General features: G+C 31.8%; 3 protein-coding genes across 3 annotated transcripts; 2 read left to right on the top strand and 1 right to left on the bottom strand.

Annotated features, from left to right (window-relative positions):
- Positions 1 to 428: 428 nt before the first annotated feature.
- LOC134260268 (E3 ubiquitin-protein ligase TRIM36-like) lies at positions 429 to 2,105 on the bottom strand. Its single transcript, XM_062742836.1, has 2 exons — positions 1,010 to 2,105; positions 429 to 841 (listed from the first exon to the last, which is right to left on the bottom strand). The coding sequence occupies exons 1-2, from the start codon at positions 2,103 to 2,105 to the stop codon at positions 429 to 431; spliced, it is 1,509 nt and encodes a 502-aa protein (XP_062598820.1).
- A 6,908-nt stretch (positions 2,106 to 9,013) lies between these two features.
- On the top strand, positions 9,014 to 10,136 carry LOC134260267 (uncharacterized). The gene is made up of 3 exons (XM_062742834.1): positions 9,014 to 9,648; positions 9,763 to 9,951; positions 10,095 to 10,136. The coding sequence occupies exons 1-3, from the start codon at positions 9,400 to 9,402 to the stop codon at positions 10,134 to 10,136; spliced, it is 480 nt and encodes a 159-aa protein (XP_062598818.1). The 5' UTR covers positions 9,014 to 9,399.
- Positions 10,137 to 11,831: 1,695 nt separating this feature from the next.
- Positions 11,832 to 14,855, top strand: LOC134260262 (gamma-tubulin complex component 2-like). Its single transcript, XM_062742832.1, has 4 exons — positions 11,832 to 11,852; positions 13,507 to 13,670; positions 14,116 to 14,207; positions 14,537 to 14,855. The coding sequence occupies exons 1-4, from the start codon at positions 11,847 to 11,849 to the stop codon at positions 14,644 to 14,646; spliced, it is 372 nt and encodes a 123-aa protein (XP_062598816.1). The 5' UTR covers positions 11,832 to 11,846; the 3' UTR covers positions 14,647 to 14,855.
- Positions 14,856 to 17,607: the final 2,752 nt, after the last annotated feature.

The raw sequence follows: 17,607 nt of genomic DNA, 5'->3' as shown, positions 1-17,607 counted from the left end.
TTATATAACACAATACATAAGTTAATCTGTAGTCAAACGCCAGGCTACGTTGGACGCTTTGCGTTATCGTGCGCATATGTCAGAACACTCCCCGAAAAATTCTGCATAAGCTGAATTGTTCAAGATGTCGTATTTGCGAAGAATACATATATAGGTACGAGTGTCAGTCATCAATCTATTAAATTTCAAACGTGAAAATTATTTTTTGTAACTGTATGTTTCAATCGTTATGAGCATAATCAATGATTTTATGTCTGAATTGCAACTCAATACATTATTTAAAAAAAAAGAGAGCAAAATGATAGTGAGGTTATGAATCTATCAATAAAATTACTAAGCTACACTACTTCTTCCTGCTAGTATGGAGATTGCAAGGTTTTGAATTTTTATATGGTTCATCTTAAGTCAGCCATAAATGTTTACACAGTTTACATGTATTTGATTTTCTTTACCGTATCAATACCATACTCAGTCAAAAAGAGGTTATCTCTGTTGTCTACACACAAACTCCAGGGATAGGATAGATCACAGTTATCAATGTAAGAGAGGAACTGTCCGTCCTGGTCAAGGATGTGAATGCAGTGGTTGACAAAATCTGCTGTCAGAATTTGACTCTGGCTGTCTGTTGTGATGCCAAATGGATAGAATGATTCCTTTTCAGTAGAGGAATTACCAGTGTATCTAAATCGGAGTTTCCCTGCCTTATTAACCACCACTACTGAAGCGGCATCACAGTCAGTCACACAGATATCCAAGTTTCTGTTCTCACAGATGTATTTACTGAAGAAACCATATGAAAACAGGGGTTTACCTTCACTATCAAAATGAATGGTTTGTTTCTCTTTGAAGGCAGAGTAACGGACAACTTTTGTTTGTTTTCTATCATCACTATCCATAGTAACCAGGAGCTCATCGGAGGAGGCACTGCATATATTGCAAGGTTTCCACCCCTGTAGTCTAATTACTTCCTGCGTATGTTTATTCTTTACTATATTTACAGTTCTTGTACCATAATCAGTGTAAGCTAGATCTCCACTTCCTGTTACTGCTATGGCATATGGTGTATTCCTTGAGTTGGTTTTAATGGACATTAGTCGTTTCCCCTGGAGGTTAAAGAGTTTCATTGTTTTGTTATTCCCACATGTCCATATTTTATTTTTACCGAGATAAATAACACTGTTTAATTCATCGTAGCCAGTGTCTAAGGTGGTGATGAGCTCCGGTTCCTCAAGCAGTGGTTTGACCAGAGGACAAGATACAGCATCTACTGTTTTCATTGTGTAACCATGTTTTGCTAATTCAATTGACGATGCTGTCAGAAAACCAAGCATTTCATTAAGCTTTTCATTGTTGATCTGAGGAAAAGAAATATTTGGTAATGAAATGGTTACTGTAGAAAGTAAATTTCTGAATTCAAAATTTCTGGATTCGTATGAAGATGCTAGGAGATTATTATCGGAAGCCAGTGTTTTTTTCAGCTGAAGAATAGTCTTTAATACATTAGCAGTGTTTCCTTTAATTTCATTCTCCTGTTTATTTAGAATAGTGAGATGTTTAACTTTCATTTCTTCTATTTCAGATTTTCTTTTGAAGACAAGGTTGTTAATTTCTTTGTGCAAGTCTTCTCCTTGTTTATTGACTGCTGTTGTAAGCTCCGCGTAATGTTCTTCAACGTTAACTTTTTCAGACTTTAAATCTGCTGCAATTTTTCTATAAGTAGGATAGATTCTTTTCTCTAGTTCTTCCAAGTCTTTTTCTACATCTTTCGTCTTGGAATTCATTTTTTGTAGAACATCTGATAAATCATGTCCTTTATGTTTTCTGGAGGAAAGGCATGTAGAACAGACAGGAATGTCACATTTCTCACAGAAAAGTTCACAATGTTTATGGGCGTGAATTGGGCATATTGGATTGTTAGGAGTAGAAGTTTTGTGTTTGTATGGAACAACATTGTGTCTTTTAGATGAATCAGAGAGATGTTTTCCAACACAGACTATACAGAGATTTACATGACAAAGTTCACAATGACTCTGTAATGCAGCTGTTTGACACAGTTCACAAAGGAGGATGTCTTGGCCACTGTAGATGAGTCCATGGCTGGGCATTTGAAAAGATGATTGGATGATTCTAAAAGGCAATTAAAGGCATTTGTATTAAATCACGGCTTTTTAAACTTTGAACAATTAATAATGAAAAGAGACGTATGTTTTCATTGTGAAATATAATAAAATTTAGTAGTAGTAATATCTCTAGACGGAAGGCAGTTAAAGAAATAAATGATAAAGTTTAGGGAAATATACGATCATATCTTAACATACCGGTATGTATTTCTATCTACAGTACATAAAAACTACCATATTTAAAGACTTTAAAAATAATTAACATTTAACATCAAATATACTGATAAATGAACCTCTTGTAAGAGTCTCCAATTTGATTAATATATATTGTCTCACCTTTTAACACGGCCTCCCAGAGGATTCAGTGTTTACTATTTCTTCCCATGTGATATACCGTATTTTGACCCGCTGTCTTCTCACGTGATGTAGGTAAATATAAACACTTACATGAAAAGATAATAGGGTTTATCAAAAGAAGGCTTGTTATCTTTCATACATATTTCCTTCCCCTTAACCCTTTAACTACCAGAGATTATGCGTTTTTATTGCAAAAATGACTAAAAAATTTCAAATAGAAATTTAGACATTTTCTGGTCACTTTTACGTAAAGCAACCTTTATTTTTCTGAAAGATAAAATCCTAAACTATTTAATTACGTAAGGTAAAATGACTTCGCGGTTGCCATAGAAACGAATAAGATTTAAAATTGCCAAAATTTTCGTTTTCTCCTTTTATACTTCCCAGAAATACAAACAAACTTACAAAAAACAATTCCATAACAGAGTATTAAGCGATGCTATTGAATTAAAGCATATCGTCAATTAGCTTTTAAGTTTTGCTGGATAATTTTATATGAAAGAGAGGGTTTGGCAATTTCAAAATGTCTGCCATCCGTAAGTATGGTAAGGCCTTGTAACATTATAATTGCCTGCTTGTAGTAAACAATTATTAAATTGCTTTCTAGCTTACAGTTTTGATTGATTTTAATAAAAAAAAATTGGTACACTTGTAGAGAACACTTACATATACAATTCTTTATTTTAGTCCTTTATTTCTATGAAAATTGTCGTCATGGTAACAAATATTGGAATTTTGAGAAGATGACATCTTAAGATTTGTTACGATTTCAATAAAAAATGAAAAACTTCAATACCATGCTGCACATTAAACTACAAATAACTTTTCAAAAATTGACATTTATAAAACGTGGGTCAAAGGGAGATGATGTACAATAATACTATAAACAGGTTGGGGGGGGGGGGACGTAAATTCCGCTATAATAGTGGTATCTCATTATTATAGTGAAATTACGCTATATTTCCTGCCGTAGATACCCTCAATTTCATCCGATACCATGCAAGGTGTTTGGACCGCAAGTCATGGTGGGTATTAAAATGATCAAAACCTCTTATGCTTGCATGTTTTGAATTTTAAAAAATTTTCTACCGTTGTGTTTAATAATGCGAGCACTCATTTTTTAAAGGAAGTTGCATTTTAACATAGCAACCGATGATTACAGGGTATTTAAGCCTGTTTGAATCTCATTTATTCCACATTAAAGTGCACAAATTGATGCTTGTTAAAATTGTCAACTCGGACTGGAAAGGGTTTATGGAATTTAACATAAAAAAGGCTATTTCTGTCTGCATGGTTAAGGGTATGGAGGCCCGTTATGATAAACGTAAAGACCCATGATTATCGGTCGCCGCTTGTGCGGCCGATCTTCGTGTGGTTGTGTTAGATAGTTCACATGGGAAATGAGAATTTATTTTTGTAAGAGATCAGTAAAATAACTCTTTATTGATAAAATGTAGAAAATCATAAGTAAAATTTGCTTTAAACTATATATTAATTGTTGTTATAATGTTTCAATTTCATTGTCATTTCACATCAGGATATTTGATAATTTTGACTACTAGTATATAAAAAGAGGTTACAAAAGGTACTATATATAGATATAAAAGGGGATAATGGTTTTCCGGATAGTAATGACGTGGTTCATAGTGCATGGTTAAAAAAAATTGAAAAACTTCCAACTAGTTAACATTGTTTTGAATATGTCACAGCTGCGAATGATGCAAGGATACTTTTGTTTCTACATTTTGCAAAGCGCCTTGCATCATAGCCTATTCTGCAGAAACCAAGGGCATTATCACGTGATAAAGATTCAGGGTATCTGCACGTGTTTCGGTCTTTTTAATTTTTGACTGTCTTCAAAGCAATATAAATAAATAATTGAAAAAAAAGTAAAAGGAGATTTTAATGCATTTGCTAATCAGATGGGCTCATCGATGTAATAAAGTCAATTATGAACAATATGAAGAATTTTTTGAAGATGAAAATATACGCTTCTAAAGATTCTAGTTCAGCTTAGAATATCTTGTGCTTCCATTGCATAGATATGCTTTCAAAATTGTGAAAGTACTTTTTTTAACAAATGTTAAATTGTTTGCGACCAATTTGATGCTTTGCATCAATTTTTAATTGTTGAAAATTTGAATTGAATCAATGATATTTTAGACACTTTTTTCTGAATATTGAGCAATGGCGATTGGTTATTTGATGTTTCCTTGTGGTTGAAACAACAACACTTTGGTATAAATCTAAAAGTCTGAAAAATTAATACTTTTAGTGCGATTCTTTGCGATATACTTTCATTTCATATGAATAAAATTAGATTTATATATTGTTCGAATAACAAAAAACAAAAAAAACAAAAAAACAAACAAAAAAAAACCCCCACTAAAGCTATTTCTCTTAGATTTTAAAGTTTAATCGTTCTTGCCTAAGTGCATAAACATAAAGCGTTAATAAATAAGATTGTCAATTAATAATTATTTGAACTTGTGTTAAAATATGATTACAGGCACTCTTGTAAAATATTCCCGACACCAACATAAATTGAGTATTTTTTTTTTCTGAATTAAACAATTAACCAGCCAAAATTAAAAATAAGATATGTTTTCTACGATCATTTCTATAAGTAATTTTTGGATTATTTATTATACATTGATTTTGTTTTGAAGATATAATCGAGTTTATCAATCTTTTTTATGTTTGTCATATTGGGTCTTTACGTTTACCATAACGAGCCTCCATACCCGTAACCATGCAGACAGAAATAATCCTTTTCTTGTTTAATTCGATAAACCCTTTCCACTCCGAGTAGACAATTGTAACAAGCAACAATTTGTGCACTTTAATGAGGAATAAATGAGATTCAAACAAGCTTAAATACCCTGTAATTAATCATCGGTTGCTATGTTAAAAATGCAACTTCCGTTAAAAAAAGGGTGGTCGCATTAGTAGAAAATTTATTAAAATTCAAAACATGCAAGCATGAGAGGTTTTGGCCATTTAAATACTCACCATGACTTGCGGTTCAAACACCTTGCATGGTATCGGATGAAATTGAGGGTATCTACGGCAGGAAATATAGCGTAATTTCACTATACTAGTGAGATACCACTATTATAGCGGAATTTACGTTTCCCCCCAACCTGATAAAGAGTTTCTCATTTTCGTTATAGTTAATATGATTATAATGATTTGATGTCATCAGAATCATGCCGGAAAATATTTAGCCTCAAATACCCGGTTTTCTGCTTCTTGGAAAAAACCACATGTATTGGATTGATTTATTGTGCATTTATGTAATTTTACGTGCATTGACCCATTTAAAATTTTTCACTCAGAGATTCTACCAAATACCGACGAATTGCATCAAATTTTTACCTTTGACCTTTACCCAGCACTCACAGCCATTGAGTGGTAAGGGATCCATGGCACGGATCCTCGGTTTTAAGGTCTCATCCGAAGAACCTGCAACTTTCACATCAAGTGCCGAGCAAATGGCGAAGGAACAGTTGCTACCCATTTTGTATCGACTTAGGTCAGTCGCTGCCGAGATTTGAACTCACGACCTCCCGATCACGAAGCAATCGCTCTATGGTGTTCTAGATGGCCATGTGTTCTAGATGTACATGTATAATGCCCGGTCGTTTTCGACATAAAATGCCCCCCCCCCCCTTTTTTTTTTAAACTAGAGTGTTAGCATAGAATAAAAATTGTTGCCTGCAGATTTTAGCTAATCTTTAAGGACTATTCGATAAAGAATTGTTTTTTTCTTAACTCTGTGAGGACTGACAAAATTTATTAGATAAATACATGTAATAGTTCATAGAAGTATATTATGGACAAAGATGCACAGTAATGTCATTCAGACTGTAAACCTACCCCCCCCCCCCTTGCCCTCTGAAAAAGAAGACTGTCTTTGGAGCTTTTTACTTGTGTACAAATGAAAAGAAAAAGGTGAAGACTACGACCAGTCATTGGCCTAATAAAAATCAATTATACAATACAAATTACAAGTAAACATTTACAAATTTGTGACCAGAAAAAAAAAACACAGAACCCAGGGAAATCCAGAAATAGGATCAGGAGGAGTTAGCATTCCCTGAGCATTAAAAGGTTAAACAAGACTAACACACAAGGAAATTTATTCTGATAATGAAAAGCATATCTAATGAGATACAATATCGACCAATTAATGTGAAGTAAGTTGTATTCATATTTATAAAGTGTTACATCATCTTCAAAATCCTTATTGAGCACACCAAAAGTGATTGTTCATTTTTATACAAAAACATCCTTGGGAAGTGTAGATTCAAGTTTGTTCAAATATTTACACCTGGGGTAGAGTGGGGCCACAATGGATGATCAAGGTTTTATGTATCGATAGATAGGAAAAATGTTAAAATCTTCACTCGAACAACAAAGCCATGCTTGATCGTCAATATCAAATAACAAAGCATCAAAAACGTAATGTATATATTAAAATTTGTTTAAATCATGACCAACCAGGAGAATAGAGGAGCTAATAAAGTTGGTCATAGTAAAACAAAGGGATATAAATGTTATATCAATCAAAATTTTCATTTTATTACCAGCAAAGCTATTATGTATGATGCTAATTTAAAAGCATTCATAGGAAGTATATAGATTTACGTATGCTCAAATATCCCCCTCTGCCGCTGAACCCACTTTTATGGTCAGAATTTGTTTGGTTTAAATAGTTTTAAATTTTATGGTTTCAACACTCGTGAGACAAAATTTTTTGATATTTTCAAAATATCAAAAAATCCTGTCCTAACCCGTGAAATAAATTGCATATTCAACTACAAAACTTTGAATATCCTCTATATACATAATGAGTAACTACATATGGACTATCTTTACATCATATAAAATGTATTTAGTTGAAGTACTTGTTAATATAAATCTAAATGCTTTCTTCTCTAATGATGCATTTACCTATACAATTGTCAAAGAAATTAGGCAATTACAACATTATATAAATAAGGCATTCACAAGGATTTTTAATCTTAATAACCATTTATTTTTTCTCTACCAGGTTATACAGAATTTCCTGAGCCATGGGAATCTTTCTACGCACTTAAAGTATTGTATGGCAGCATTTTAAATGCTTCATGGTATCAAACCTGGTTATATCCCTAAACCATCGCCCCGGTATATTGTAATAAACAAAACGTGACACCCTACATCACCACTCACGTATAGTGTAATAAATAAAACATGATACCTTACATCACCACGAAGGTATAGTGTTATAAATCAGGACACAATATTCTATTTCGTTTTATTCTTACAATTGTATACCGTATACATGAACCACTTATTATGTGCACATTCCACTATAATAATATACAATTTTAAATCAATATTTTACTTCTGTCATGTCTTTTATAAGCGCAGATGAAATTTTAAATGAAACAACTTTTAATATAATTTTCAGTTAATGAATACTGTGGACCAACTATTTTTCGCGACAACTTTTTTTTTCGCGATTTACCGAGGATAAACTAGTTTAGGACGATTAATTTTTGCAATCAACCTCTTTTGGATCTATTGTTCTTAAACAAATACACTTTAAGGACCAGTTCGCGGCGAGAAATATTCGTGATGACGAGGCTCTCGCGAACTTCACGAAAATTTATCGCACGCAAATATAAGTTGGTTTACAGTAATTAAGTAATTTATTTACTTTTTGATATTCTAAAATTGTATAAATTGTCATCGTTTTTCAGAGAGGATACTATAATATATTAATGTTTCATGAAAAATAAGCATCTTAAATGTTTATTAATGCATTTAAATGCATGATACGTGTACATGTACATTAAAGAATAATGATATGATAAGAATTGATTTCGCTCGAGAACCAAACTGAACCGAAATTTATCTATAATTCAAAATTTTAATACATCAGCATAAAAAGAAACTGAGAAAATAAATGGTGGTTTGCATGAAAAAAAAACACTTAGAAAATAAAGCCTCATACCATGCTCAAACCAAAGACTTTCCGTTTCTAGTGCACTGAACAAGTAGCCCAATTCACTGAGCTATCGCTCAGAAACACATACACAGATGATTTTAAAAGGACAAAGAAGCACAACATTCACACATTTTGATTTTTTGGGGAAGAGTTCATTTTTTGTGGTCTCTGGATCTTCTCTACATTTTTAAAAAAAAGAGTGTATTCGTTTCTTTGAATTAAAATACGCACGGCCAATTTTCAAGGTTTTGCAAATCAAGGCTTAATTTCGGGAAAATATTTTCCTTTCCTTTTTCAGAGGAACTCAATAAATAAAACAAATGTTAAAATTTCGTGTGACATGTCGATAAAATTTTTACTTTTCAATTACGCCCAAATTCCTGCCAGAGACGTATACATGTATCTACTGGTGTCAGAGGCCACAACAAAGTGATGGCTCCAGCAGATGGGCCAGCTCTTACATGTACAGACCACGACTTCCATATTGCTGGGATTATCCCATCTGTTGCCTTAGTGTGTGATACACCTGAAGCTTTTTCCAAGGAAAGATGTTTGTCACTATTTAAGACAAAGTTTTTCAACATTCTACACCCTACAGGCATGCAGTGGAATTGCTAAAGATTTTAAGGAATAATTATTCTGATAATGATGTGGACTTGGATGTTCCTATTTTGTGTTTGATGACGGACGGTGGGCCGCATCATAGATTGACATTTGAAACTGTGAAAACTTCTTTGCTTCTTCTTTTCCTGCAGCTGGACTTGGATATGATGATTGCTATTAGAACTGCACCAAACAACAGTTGGGTTAATCCGGCAGAATGCTGCATGTCTATTCTTAATTTAGCACTCCAGCATAGTGCTCTTGCTAGAGATGAAATGACACCAGAGTTAGAGAAAATAGTAAAACGGTGCAGTTCTTTGAATGCTATTAGAAATATGGCAAACTGTAAACCAGGCCTTAGAGAGGAGTATGACTCGAGTGATTCACACAGTGGGAAAGCGATTTGAAAGAATGAAACTTAAAGGAGAACCAATTACAGTCACTACTGGACTCAAAGAATCCGTTATACAGAGACGAATGCGGATTGTGAACGAAGTTACACATGCATCAAATTCTAAAGTCAACACCTCTGCATCGACAAAGGATCTTCGAGAATGTAGAGAGCTTCAAGTAATATTTAGTTTAAATTGATTTATTATTTACCATAGATCAAAGAATTTTTTAAAAGTTGAGAATGTGCAATTGTAGATTTTATGATCACGATACCCAATTTTATTTCTACAGGATTTCCTACAGATGCATTGTATCAGCACCCACTACAGTTTCCAGATAATGAAGTGTGTAGGAGAGAATCCTTGTCCATACTGCACCATGAATCCAGCCAGACTACCTGATGATGTACTTACTGGTCTCTCATTTCTTCCATGTCCAGTACCAGATGACAGTGGTGTTCATTATAAAACTTTTCAAGAGGTACGAACATTTATTGAAATTAAATTATTCTATATTAAAATTAAATTTAAAGGAAATCATCATAATATGCATTTATGAATTTTATTTTGCATGATGTTGACACTACAATTTTATCAAAAAATAAATGTGTACTCAAACTTTAGTTAAAACTAAATTGTTTAGGTGTATGGAAAGAACGTGGATGACAGTCATCGTCCATCATCCAAACAGAATTCTAACTTCAGTGAGGAGGCACAGAATGCAGATAAACAGAATCGTGACACATTAAAAACACAGAAAGCAAGAGATATCATCCCCTGTGGCGAATGTGGAAAACCCAGACTACTGTTTTCCCCATCCAAACTTACTCATGAACAGGTACTTTTCTCTGAGTAAATAAAAATCAGTTAGAAAACTTTCTTACAGCATACATGTATGAGTTTCTACTTGAATGGCCAAAGAATTATGTGATTATAATTATGTAACTATTGTCCATTTGTTCCCTACATATTGAAGCTGATTTATTACAAAGCTAGATAAAAAACACTGAAAATTTAATAAAAGATTTTATCAAGTTTTAAGATTGCATAATTTGAATACATTTTAAAAATGTCAATTTATATCACAGGAAATTTCCCTACGAAGACTGAAGGAGGAAGGTGCTTTTACATGTGGTGATGATGTTGACATTGAAGGACTTGTTGTTCGGAGAACCATCTCCTGCAATTCGAACATAGAGATATCATATTATTCTGCAAATCTTAAAAATTTTTTGCCACCTGTGTGCCTCTACTGTGGAACAGAAGATAATCTGTTAGACGACAATGATGACTACATTGTACATTGTTATGAGAACTATTCAGTTGTCAGGCCAATTTGTAGGCAATACAGGTCCTCTGGACATGAGGCAGGGACCTGGGGGAGGAAATTCTTTAAAAAGACCTGATCTGACATTAAATTGTTGAAAACATTGCACTTACATTTGTATGAAAGAAAGTAAAGTGTTTGAAACTTGACATATATTTTTATTTTTTAATAATACATACTGAAAAAAAAATAGCCATTAAAAGTTGAGAATAATAAGTTCATGTGGTATGCAAATGATATCTGTCTTTATTTTTAGGCCCTTGCTCTTTGAAATCACACTTTACTAAAATATATATATAAAAAATAAATTATATTCGCTCGCCTCATAATTTTGAAACCCAGAATAAAAAATAATATTAAAAAAATTATTTCGCTCGCTCGCTTCATTTTTTAATTTTGAAAATCCGAAGAACTAGTTTACAAATTGGTGTGGCCTAAGATTCCAATTTGGTTATTACTTCATGAGTTAGAGGTGTAGGAAAAGAATTTTATTCATGTTCATACATTTCGAATAATAAGAAAATATTCCAACATTTTGTATGATACTGTGAAAAAATACAATGTGGCATCAAAGGGATACTCTAAAGAAAGGTATGTTTTCTCTTTCAAACTATCACTGACCATTATCACTGTCAAACCACTTGAATTTAATGGGTTCTTTTTTCTTGTCAATTGTTAATTGTTGAGAACATGAAAAATTAATTGTAGACAATTTTATTTATCTTTGTGCATTTTCAGTCAGGTAATGGCAGTTCCTAATCACATTTACTTGGAATATTAAATCCTTGGATATCTGAAAGAATTATTTTGGTTCTATTGGGTTTAAGATAACAAAGTTTAACTGTGTAAGCAATTAGATATATAAAGTAATATTCCAATAAACAGCTGTCATATATCCTGAGATTTGAATTGTGCATTACATGTACACTTTATTGTTATGTTATGTACATATGAATACCTTTGTGTCATATTATTTGGACCCAAGCAGTGTCTAAAATACTTGTATGACTGATTGACTTTACCTCTGTTAGAAGTTTCTCTCATACAACATGGATGTAAGTTTACCTGTTAATCATTATTTTATCATAACACTATTCAACCTTTCATATTAAACCTTTAGTTCTAGTCATTTCTCTATCTCTTTTAATCCAAACTCAAGTCAGTTGATTGTATATATGAATATACAAAGGTCTCTCTTAGCATGACATTTCATTTATTTTTATCAAGTAGTAATTTTAATCTTTTCCCTCTATAATTTAAACATGGTGACTTGTTCAGATATTTATGAGCTGTTCTTCAATTCAGTGAAATATTCTGGAGAGGGACGTTAAACAGTATCAATTCAACTGTTTTAACAAAATTAATATCAATAAAATAATTGACATTTATATTAACAAAGTATGTGCTATGAAAAGTGAATATAATTCTCTTTTATCTTTCTTTTTTTTTTTAAAGAAAAATTACAATAATCTTATCATTAAATTATTCAAAATTGAAAGAAAATTTAACTATAAGTTGGGATAAAAGTATTAGGCATACTTTTTTCCACGTGATCATAATTCCGCGAAACCTTTCATGAATATTAATTTGTGACTGCACACATAGCGTAAACTTATACCATGCAGAAAAATGTACTTCTACTGTATATGATTCCTTTAGATTATTAGAATTCTTAACATTAAAAATATTTCCTACAGCTGGTAAATTACAGGACCGTAAGTATTTAATTAAAAAAAGAAAAGGAGTACGTGTGTACCAATTATATCTATCTTGTGAGCACAATATTGGAAATTATACTGTGGTTTGCAGTTATAAATGGGCATCCATGATTGTTATATGCATAGGCATTCACTTTTATAATGATTCATAAGGGTAAGGGATGATTCAAATTATTCAATTGCTGGTGATAGGCACTGAAAAAAATCACCCAGTCACCAATGGGTGAACTCACAAATATATCTTAGCTCACCTAATGTATCCTAAATACCCATGACCTCATTTAGTCATAATATTGATGTAATTATATAAAACTTTGTAGAATCATTTTTAACAAAGTTCATAGTTGTAAATGCAATTTAAAAATTAAATTGCTTTACGGTTTGGCTCTATTATATGTGGACAAATTTTTTGAGCATGTTTGGTTTATGGGCAGAGAGAACTCCAATGTTAAATATACACTTGTATATCGTATGTACGATTACTGATTCAGGGATATATTTCTTCATGGTGAACATTTGTTGATTGGATCAAAGGATAATGAATTTGGTGTAGAAGTTGTCATACTGTCAATGTTTGATGAATGAACATTGCATATTGAAGATTACCATAAAAAATATCACACAAAACGGAACGAATGTTAATTAAAGATTATGTGATATAATGCATAAAGGCCATATTGAAAGTAATTACAGGTATTGACAGAAATAATATGTTCGACCACGGGTTATTGCTTTATACCCTTGGTTTTATCACTTTGTTAAGAATTCTTTTTAAAATCAGACAAAGAACCTGCCTATTCAAATACTGAAAGATGAATGCTCATTGTGAAATCTGCTGCTCATAAATCCTTTTTTTTTGTTTTAAACATTTTTTAATTATTTCATTTTATTGTTTTGATTTATCAATCCCAGAATTGGCACTTTTTTTAATGGTTTCATTTTATTGTTTTTATCTATCAAAGAGTTGTACTTATAACCTTTCAATTTACAGGTTGTTGCAGAGCATGTAGATCTAATGATGGCCAGTGAGAACTTTGAGAGGACGATTGCAAACTTTGACCACAACTTCTCAGGCAAACTGATAGATTTACTGAGGAAAATCATGGACCTGAGTTCAGAAAGCGGACATTTGAAATTGCTTAATATTCTCTATAGGTCAGTAGTGAAATGGAGGAAACATAGTTAGAAAGTAAAACAAACAATGGATCCAGTATTTATTTTTAACTTCCCTATATGCTTTGATAATAATCAAGAAAGGAGCTTTGTAACTTTTTCTTTCTTTTGTAAAAAATATAAACTATTCAGGTATTGAAAAGGTACCAGCAATCGAAGTTTCCTGTCAAACTGTTTTGAAAAGACATTCAAAAGTGGTTATTTTTTAAGACAAGTCATGTACAAAGTTGCATGTATTTACTGTATGGTTCATTTATAGACTGGATTTCAATGGTTTCTACAAGGAAAAGCAAATTGTTTATGGTTTATTTATAGACTGGATTTCAATGGTTTCTACAAGGAGAAGCTAATTGTTTATTGTATATTTATAGACTGGAATTCAATGGTTTCTACAAGGAAAAGTTAATTGTTTATTGTTTATTTATAGACTGGATTTCAATGGTTTCTACAAGGAGAAGTTAGAAGCCATGTCTGCAGAGAAGGCTATGATGGAATCATCTATGCACAGTACAGATTCTGGTAAATTATAACCTTGAGAGGGTAGTTGTGGCTATTTTAGACTAAATTGATCTCTTTGAGAAGAAGAGTTCCATGTAAAGATATACAAAAATGGTCAAGTTTTTAAGCTTAAATGTATTAATTTTCTTTGAAAAATCTAAAAAAAATATCTGATGAGTAAAGTGTTGACCCCTAGCCTTGGAAATAGATGTGGAAAAATAGTTCTATCTCCAAGGAGTGTGATAGAAAAATAAATATAACAAACATCAATATTTTACAATTGATAAAAAAATGCTTTTTAAAAACTCATTATTACATATATTTTACAAATTATCATTGTTTATTTATAGGATCCACAGGCTCATGGCCGACATTATCGTTTACATCACAGCGTCCAGAGACGGCTCAGTACGTCCCAAGTATCCACAAACAAAGACCGTCATCTAACTCATCTAGTTAATCAGGGCTGACCAGAACAAGACATGTTCTAACGATGGAAAGAGATGAATAAACTAAGTTATATTCAAGTTCATTGTTGGATATAAATGACCAATTGCAATGCACATGTGATTGTTTGTGTTGGTATTGATGAGATATTCCTTAACTAGGGAATATAAAATAGTGTGATATAGTTCTATTATTTTAATAAATAGTCATTAATTCCACATTTCTGCATGTTATTGATTTTTTAATTGTTTATTGCAAATTTAATGGGGATTGCTAAAAAATATACCCACAAATGTCTTAATTTGCATAGCTTTAATTTTTTTTAAACTAAAATTCATGCAGTTACAAATAAAAAAAAAAAAAATTAATTTTTGAGAAAACACCAATGAAAAATATTTATATAAGTATTTTAATGAAAAAAGCAACAACAACAACAACAACAACAACAACAAATCAACAATAAACAAACAAAAAAGCGCACTGATCATTGGATAAATATCGATAGATAAAAAACAAAAAAATGTAAACTTTAGTTTTTTGGAGAAATTTGCCAAAGTCGAAGTGTATAGGACTGTGGCTTTTATTAATGCTTTAAATGTATTGTATTCTGGATAGATACAATGATTTGAATGTATAGTATCCTGGGTAGATACATTAGTTTACCTCTGGGTGCCAGTAGGGCTGTGTATTGAGACAAAAACTTCGATACGATACGATACAATATTTTTTAAAGCGATATGCGATATATTGGATTCTGAAACAAGTCCATCAGAAAAGGCTTCTAAATCATTTTAATGCATACATTTCATAACAATTAAGCGTTTTATTACCCTTTATAATGTTTTTGTCTCATTGTCTTTAAAAATAACACTCCAATTTAAACTTTAGATGACAGTAAAATCAACATGTTCAAAAAAAAAATTCTCTTTGTATTTTGTAACAATTATAAAAACTGTTATTTCCTTAGAAATTATGTAATTATTGAAGGTTTTAATTTTAAAAAGGTAAAATATAATATTTGGTGATTAAAATTCCCATCTTTTACACAGATTTTGAAGAAAAAATGTCTGTCCGATACGTATTGGAAGTTACTGTTCGATACGGTATTTTTCTTGAATATCGATACGTATCGATATATTGATTCAGCCCTAGGTGCCAGTCACATTGAAATAGCTATTTCTCTTTTTCTTGGAAGTATTAATTTGGTAGAAAATAAACACTCTTCACCAACAGTCATTGATAGTGGTAACATTGCCTAATAGAAATAAACATTCATGTATTTATAACTACAAAGCAACATCAGATGAAAAGTATGAATATATTACAAAAACTCGCACATTTGATTGGTCTGATTCATTCGAATATTTTAAATGCATTTGAAACGTGAACATAATAAGTATTTAGTATCATGTTTTTAATATATTTTATTTAATTTATCCAGCTTAGATAGTTAATGTTCCGGATACATTTTTGTTGAAACACACAGTTATTTATAAGTAAATAAATACGGTGTATGAGGACCTTCATCATCTGCAATACTCCTTCTCTGATGTACACTACCCACATCGTTACATGACACGATAGGATACACGCATTGTAGAACACGATATAATTGTAAAAAAAAATAACGATGCGCGTAATGAACCAAGATTACTTGTCGTCTTCAATACATCATCTACATGTACAATTGCCACAAGTTTTTGTCTCTCACAATACAAACATTTTAAGGACCCTCTCTACACAACTTCAAGTGCAAAATTTTTTTTTGGACATTAAGAAAAATATATTGTATAAAGGAGGTAATATTAAGCTTCTTTATTCAATTTTCATTGTATGGTGCGTGGCATATACATGTACCCCCGGGAAAAATGTTCAAAGACAACACAGTATCAGTGAATAAAAATCACTGTTAATTTCTTTCAGTAGAGAAAATACATGGAAGTAACATGTTCAGTTAATTTATCTTGGTCATTTGAAATGTCAACAATACTAAAATCAATTACAAATTGAGTAACATTTCTCTGTTTTAGAATTAAGATCTAAGGGCAGATCACTCTAACGCAAAAAATACCTTAGAATCGGAATTCTTTAGTGTGCAGTGTAGAGAGGGTTCTTAAATATGAAGTACAAGTAACAACGCATACGTGTAATTGTATTTCATCAATTTAACAACTAAAAGTGGAACACAATGCAATACAACAACAATTAACTATTTACTTAGTATTAGGTGAATTTAGTCTCCTTCATACAAGCATCTGCTATATTTACATTTACAAAGCATGTCTTCAAGTAATCCACGTCAATTTTGGGACAAAATCAAACACTTAGGACCAAAAAAAAATCGACATTTCCCAATGAATGTTACGGAGACGATGGTGCAGTGATCTCTGACGTAGCAACAATAAAAGAGAAGTGGAAAAGTGAATTTTCTCAACTGTATAATTCGAACGAAAACAATTCATTTGATACGGATTTTAAAACAACAGCCATGGAACATAAAAGATTACTAGAAATAGCAATGTCTGATTCATCACATTCTACAAATACCGTGTTGAATAAACCTTTAAATATTGAAGAGATCAGAAAAGTTGTCTATAAAACTAAAAATGGAAAATCGTGTGGGGTGGACGAATTACCTTACGAAATACTGAAATATGAATCGGTAGTAAATGTCCTGCACAGACTATTTGCAAGTATTTTCCAAAGTAGCATCGTCCCAACAACTTGGAAAAAGGCTATCATTTTTCCAATATTGAAAGATATAAATTCTGATCCGAGAATTCCCATGAACTACAGAGGAATAAGTCTCCTGTCTGTTGTGTCTAAAGTATTTAGTTCTGTCCTAAACAACAGGCTGTCAAACTACTTGGAAGACAATCAAATACTTGTTGATGAACAAAATGGATTTAGAAAAAACAGAAGTTGTGAAGACCAAATCTTTACTTTGAATAATGTGATACAAAACAGAGATTCT

This window comes from Saccostrea cucullata, unplaced genomic scaffold (assembly GCF_032062105.1).
Source record: "Saccostrea cucullata isolate Sc308-1 unplaced genomic scaffold, CSIRO_AGI_Scuc_v1 ctg1987, whole genome shotgun sequence".
In the NCBI taxonomy this organism is placed as follows: Eukaryota; Metazoa; Mollusca; class Bivalvia; order Ostreida; family Ostreidae; genus Saccostrea; species Saccostrea cuccullata.
This window is presented reverse-complemented; position numbering and strand designations above follow the sequence as displayed.

Bases quoted from the DNA above. Each gene is read 5' to 3' on its own strand.
- LOC134260268 (XM_062742836.1), bottom strand. From the start codon at position 2,105: ATGCCCAGCCATGGACTCATCTACAGTGGCCAAGACATCCTCCTTTGT. The intron at 842-1,009 runs GTACAAGAACTG...CTGCCTTCAAAG, and splicing joins TCTAGCTTACACTGATTATG to AGAAACAAACCATTCATTTT.
- LOC134260267 (XM_062742834.1), top strand. From the start codon at position 9,400: ATGCTATTAGAAATATGGCAAACTGTAAACCAGGCCTTAGAGAGGAGT. The intron at 9,649-9,762 runs GTAATATTTAGT...TTATTTCTACAG, and splicing joins GAGAATGTAGAGAGCTTCAA to GATTTCCTACAGATGCATTG. The intron at 9,952-10,094 runs GTACGAACATTT...CTCAAACTTTAG, and splicing joins ATTATAAAACTTTTCAAGAG to TTAAAACTAAATTGTTTAGG.
- LOC134260262 (XM_062742832.1), top strand. The intron at 13,671-14,115 runs GTCAGTAGTGAA...GTTTATTTATAG, and splicing joins TTGCTTAATATTCTCTATAG to ACTGGATTTCAATGGTTTCT. The intron at 14,208-14,536 runs GTAAATTATAAC...GTTTATTTATAG, and splicing joins TATGCACAGTACAGATTCTG to GATCCACAGGCTCATGGCCG.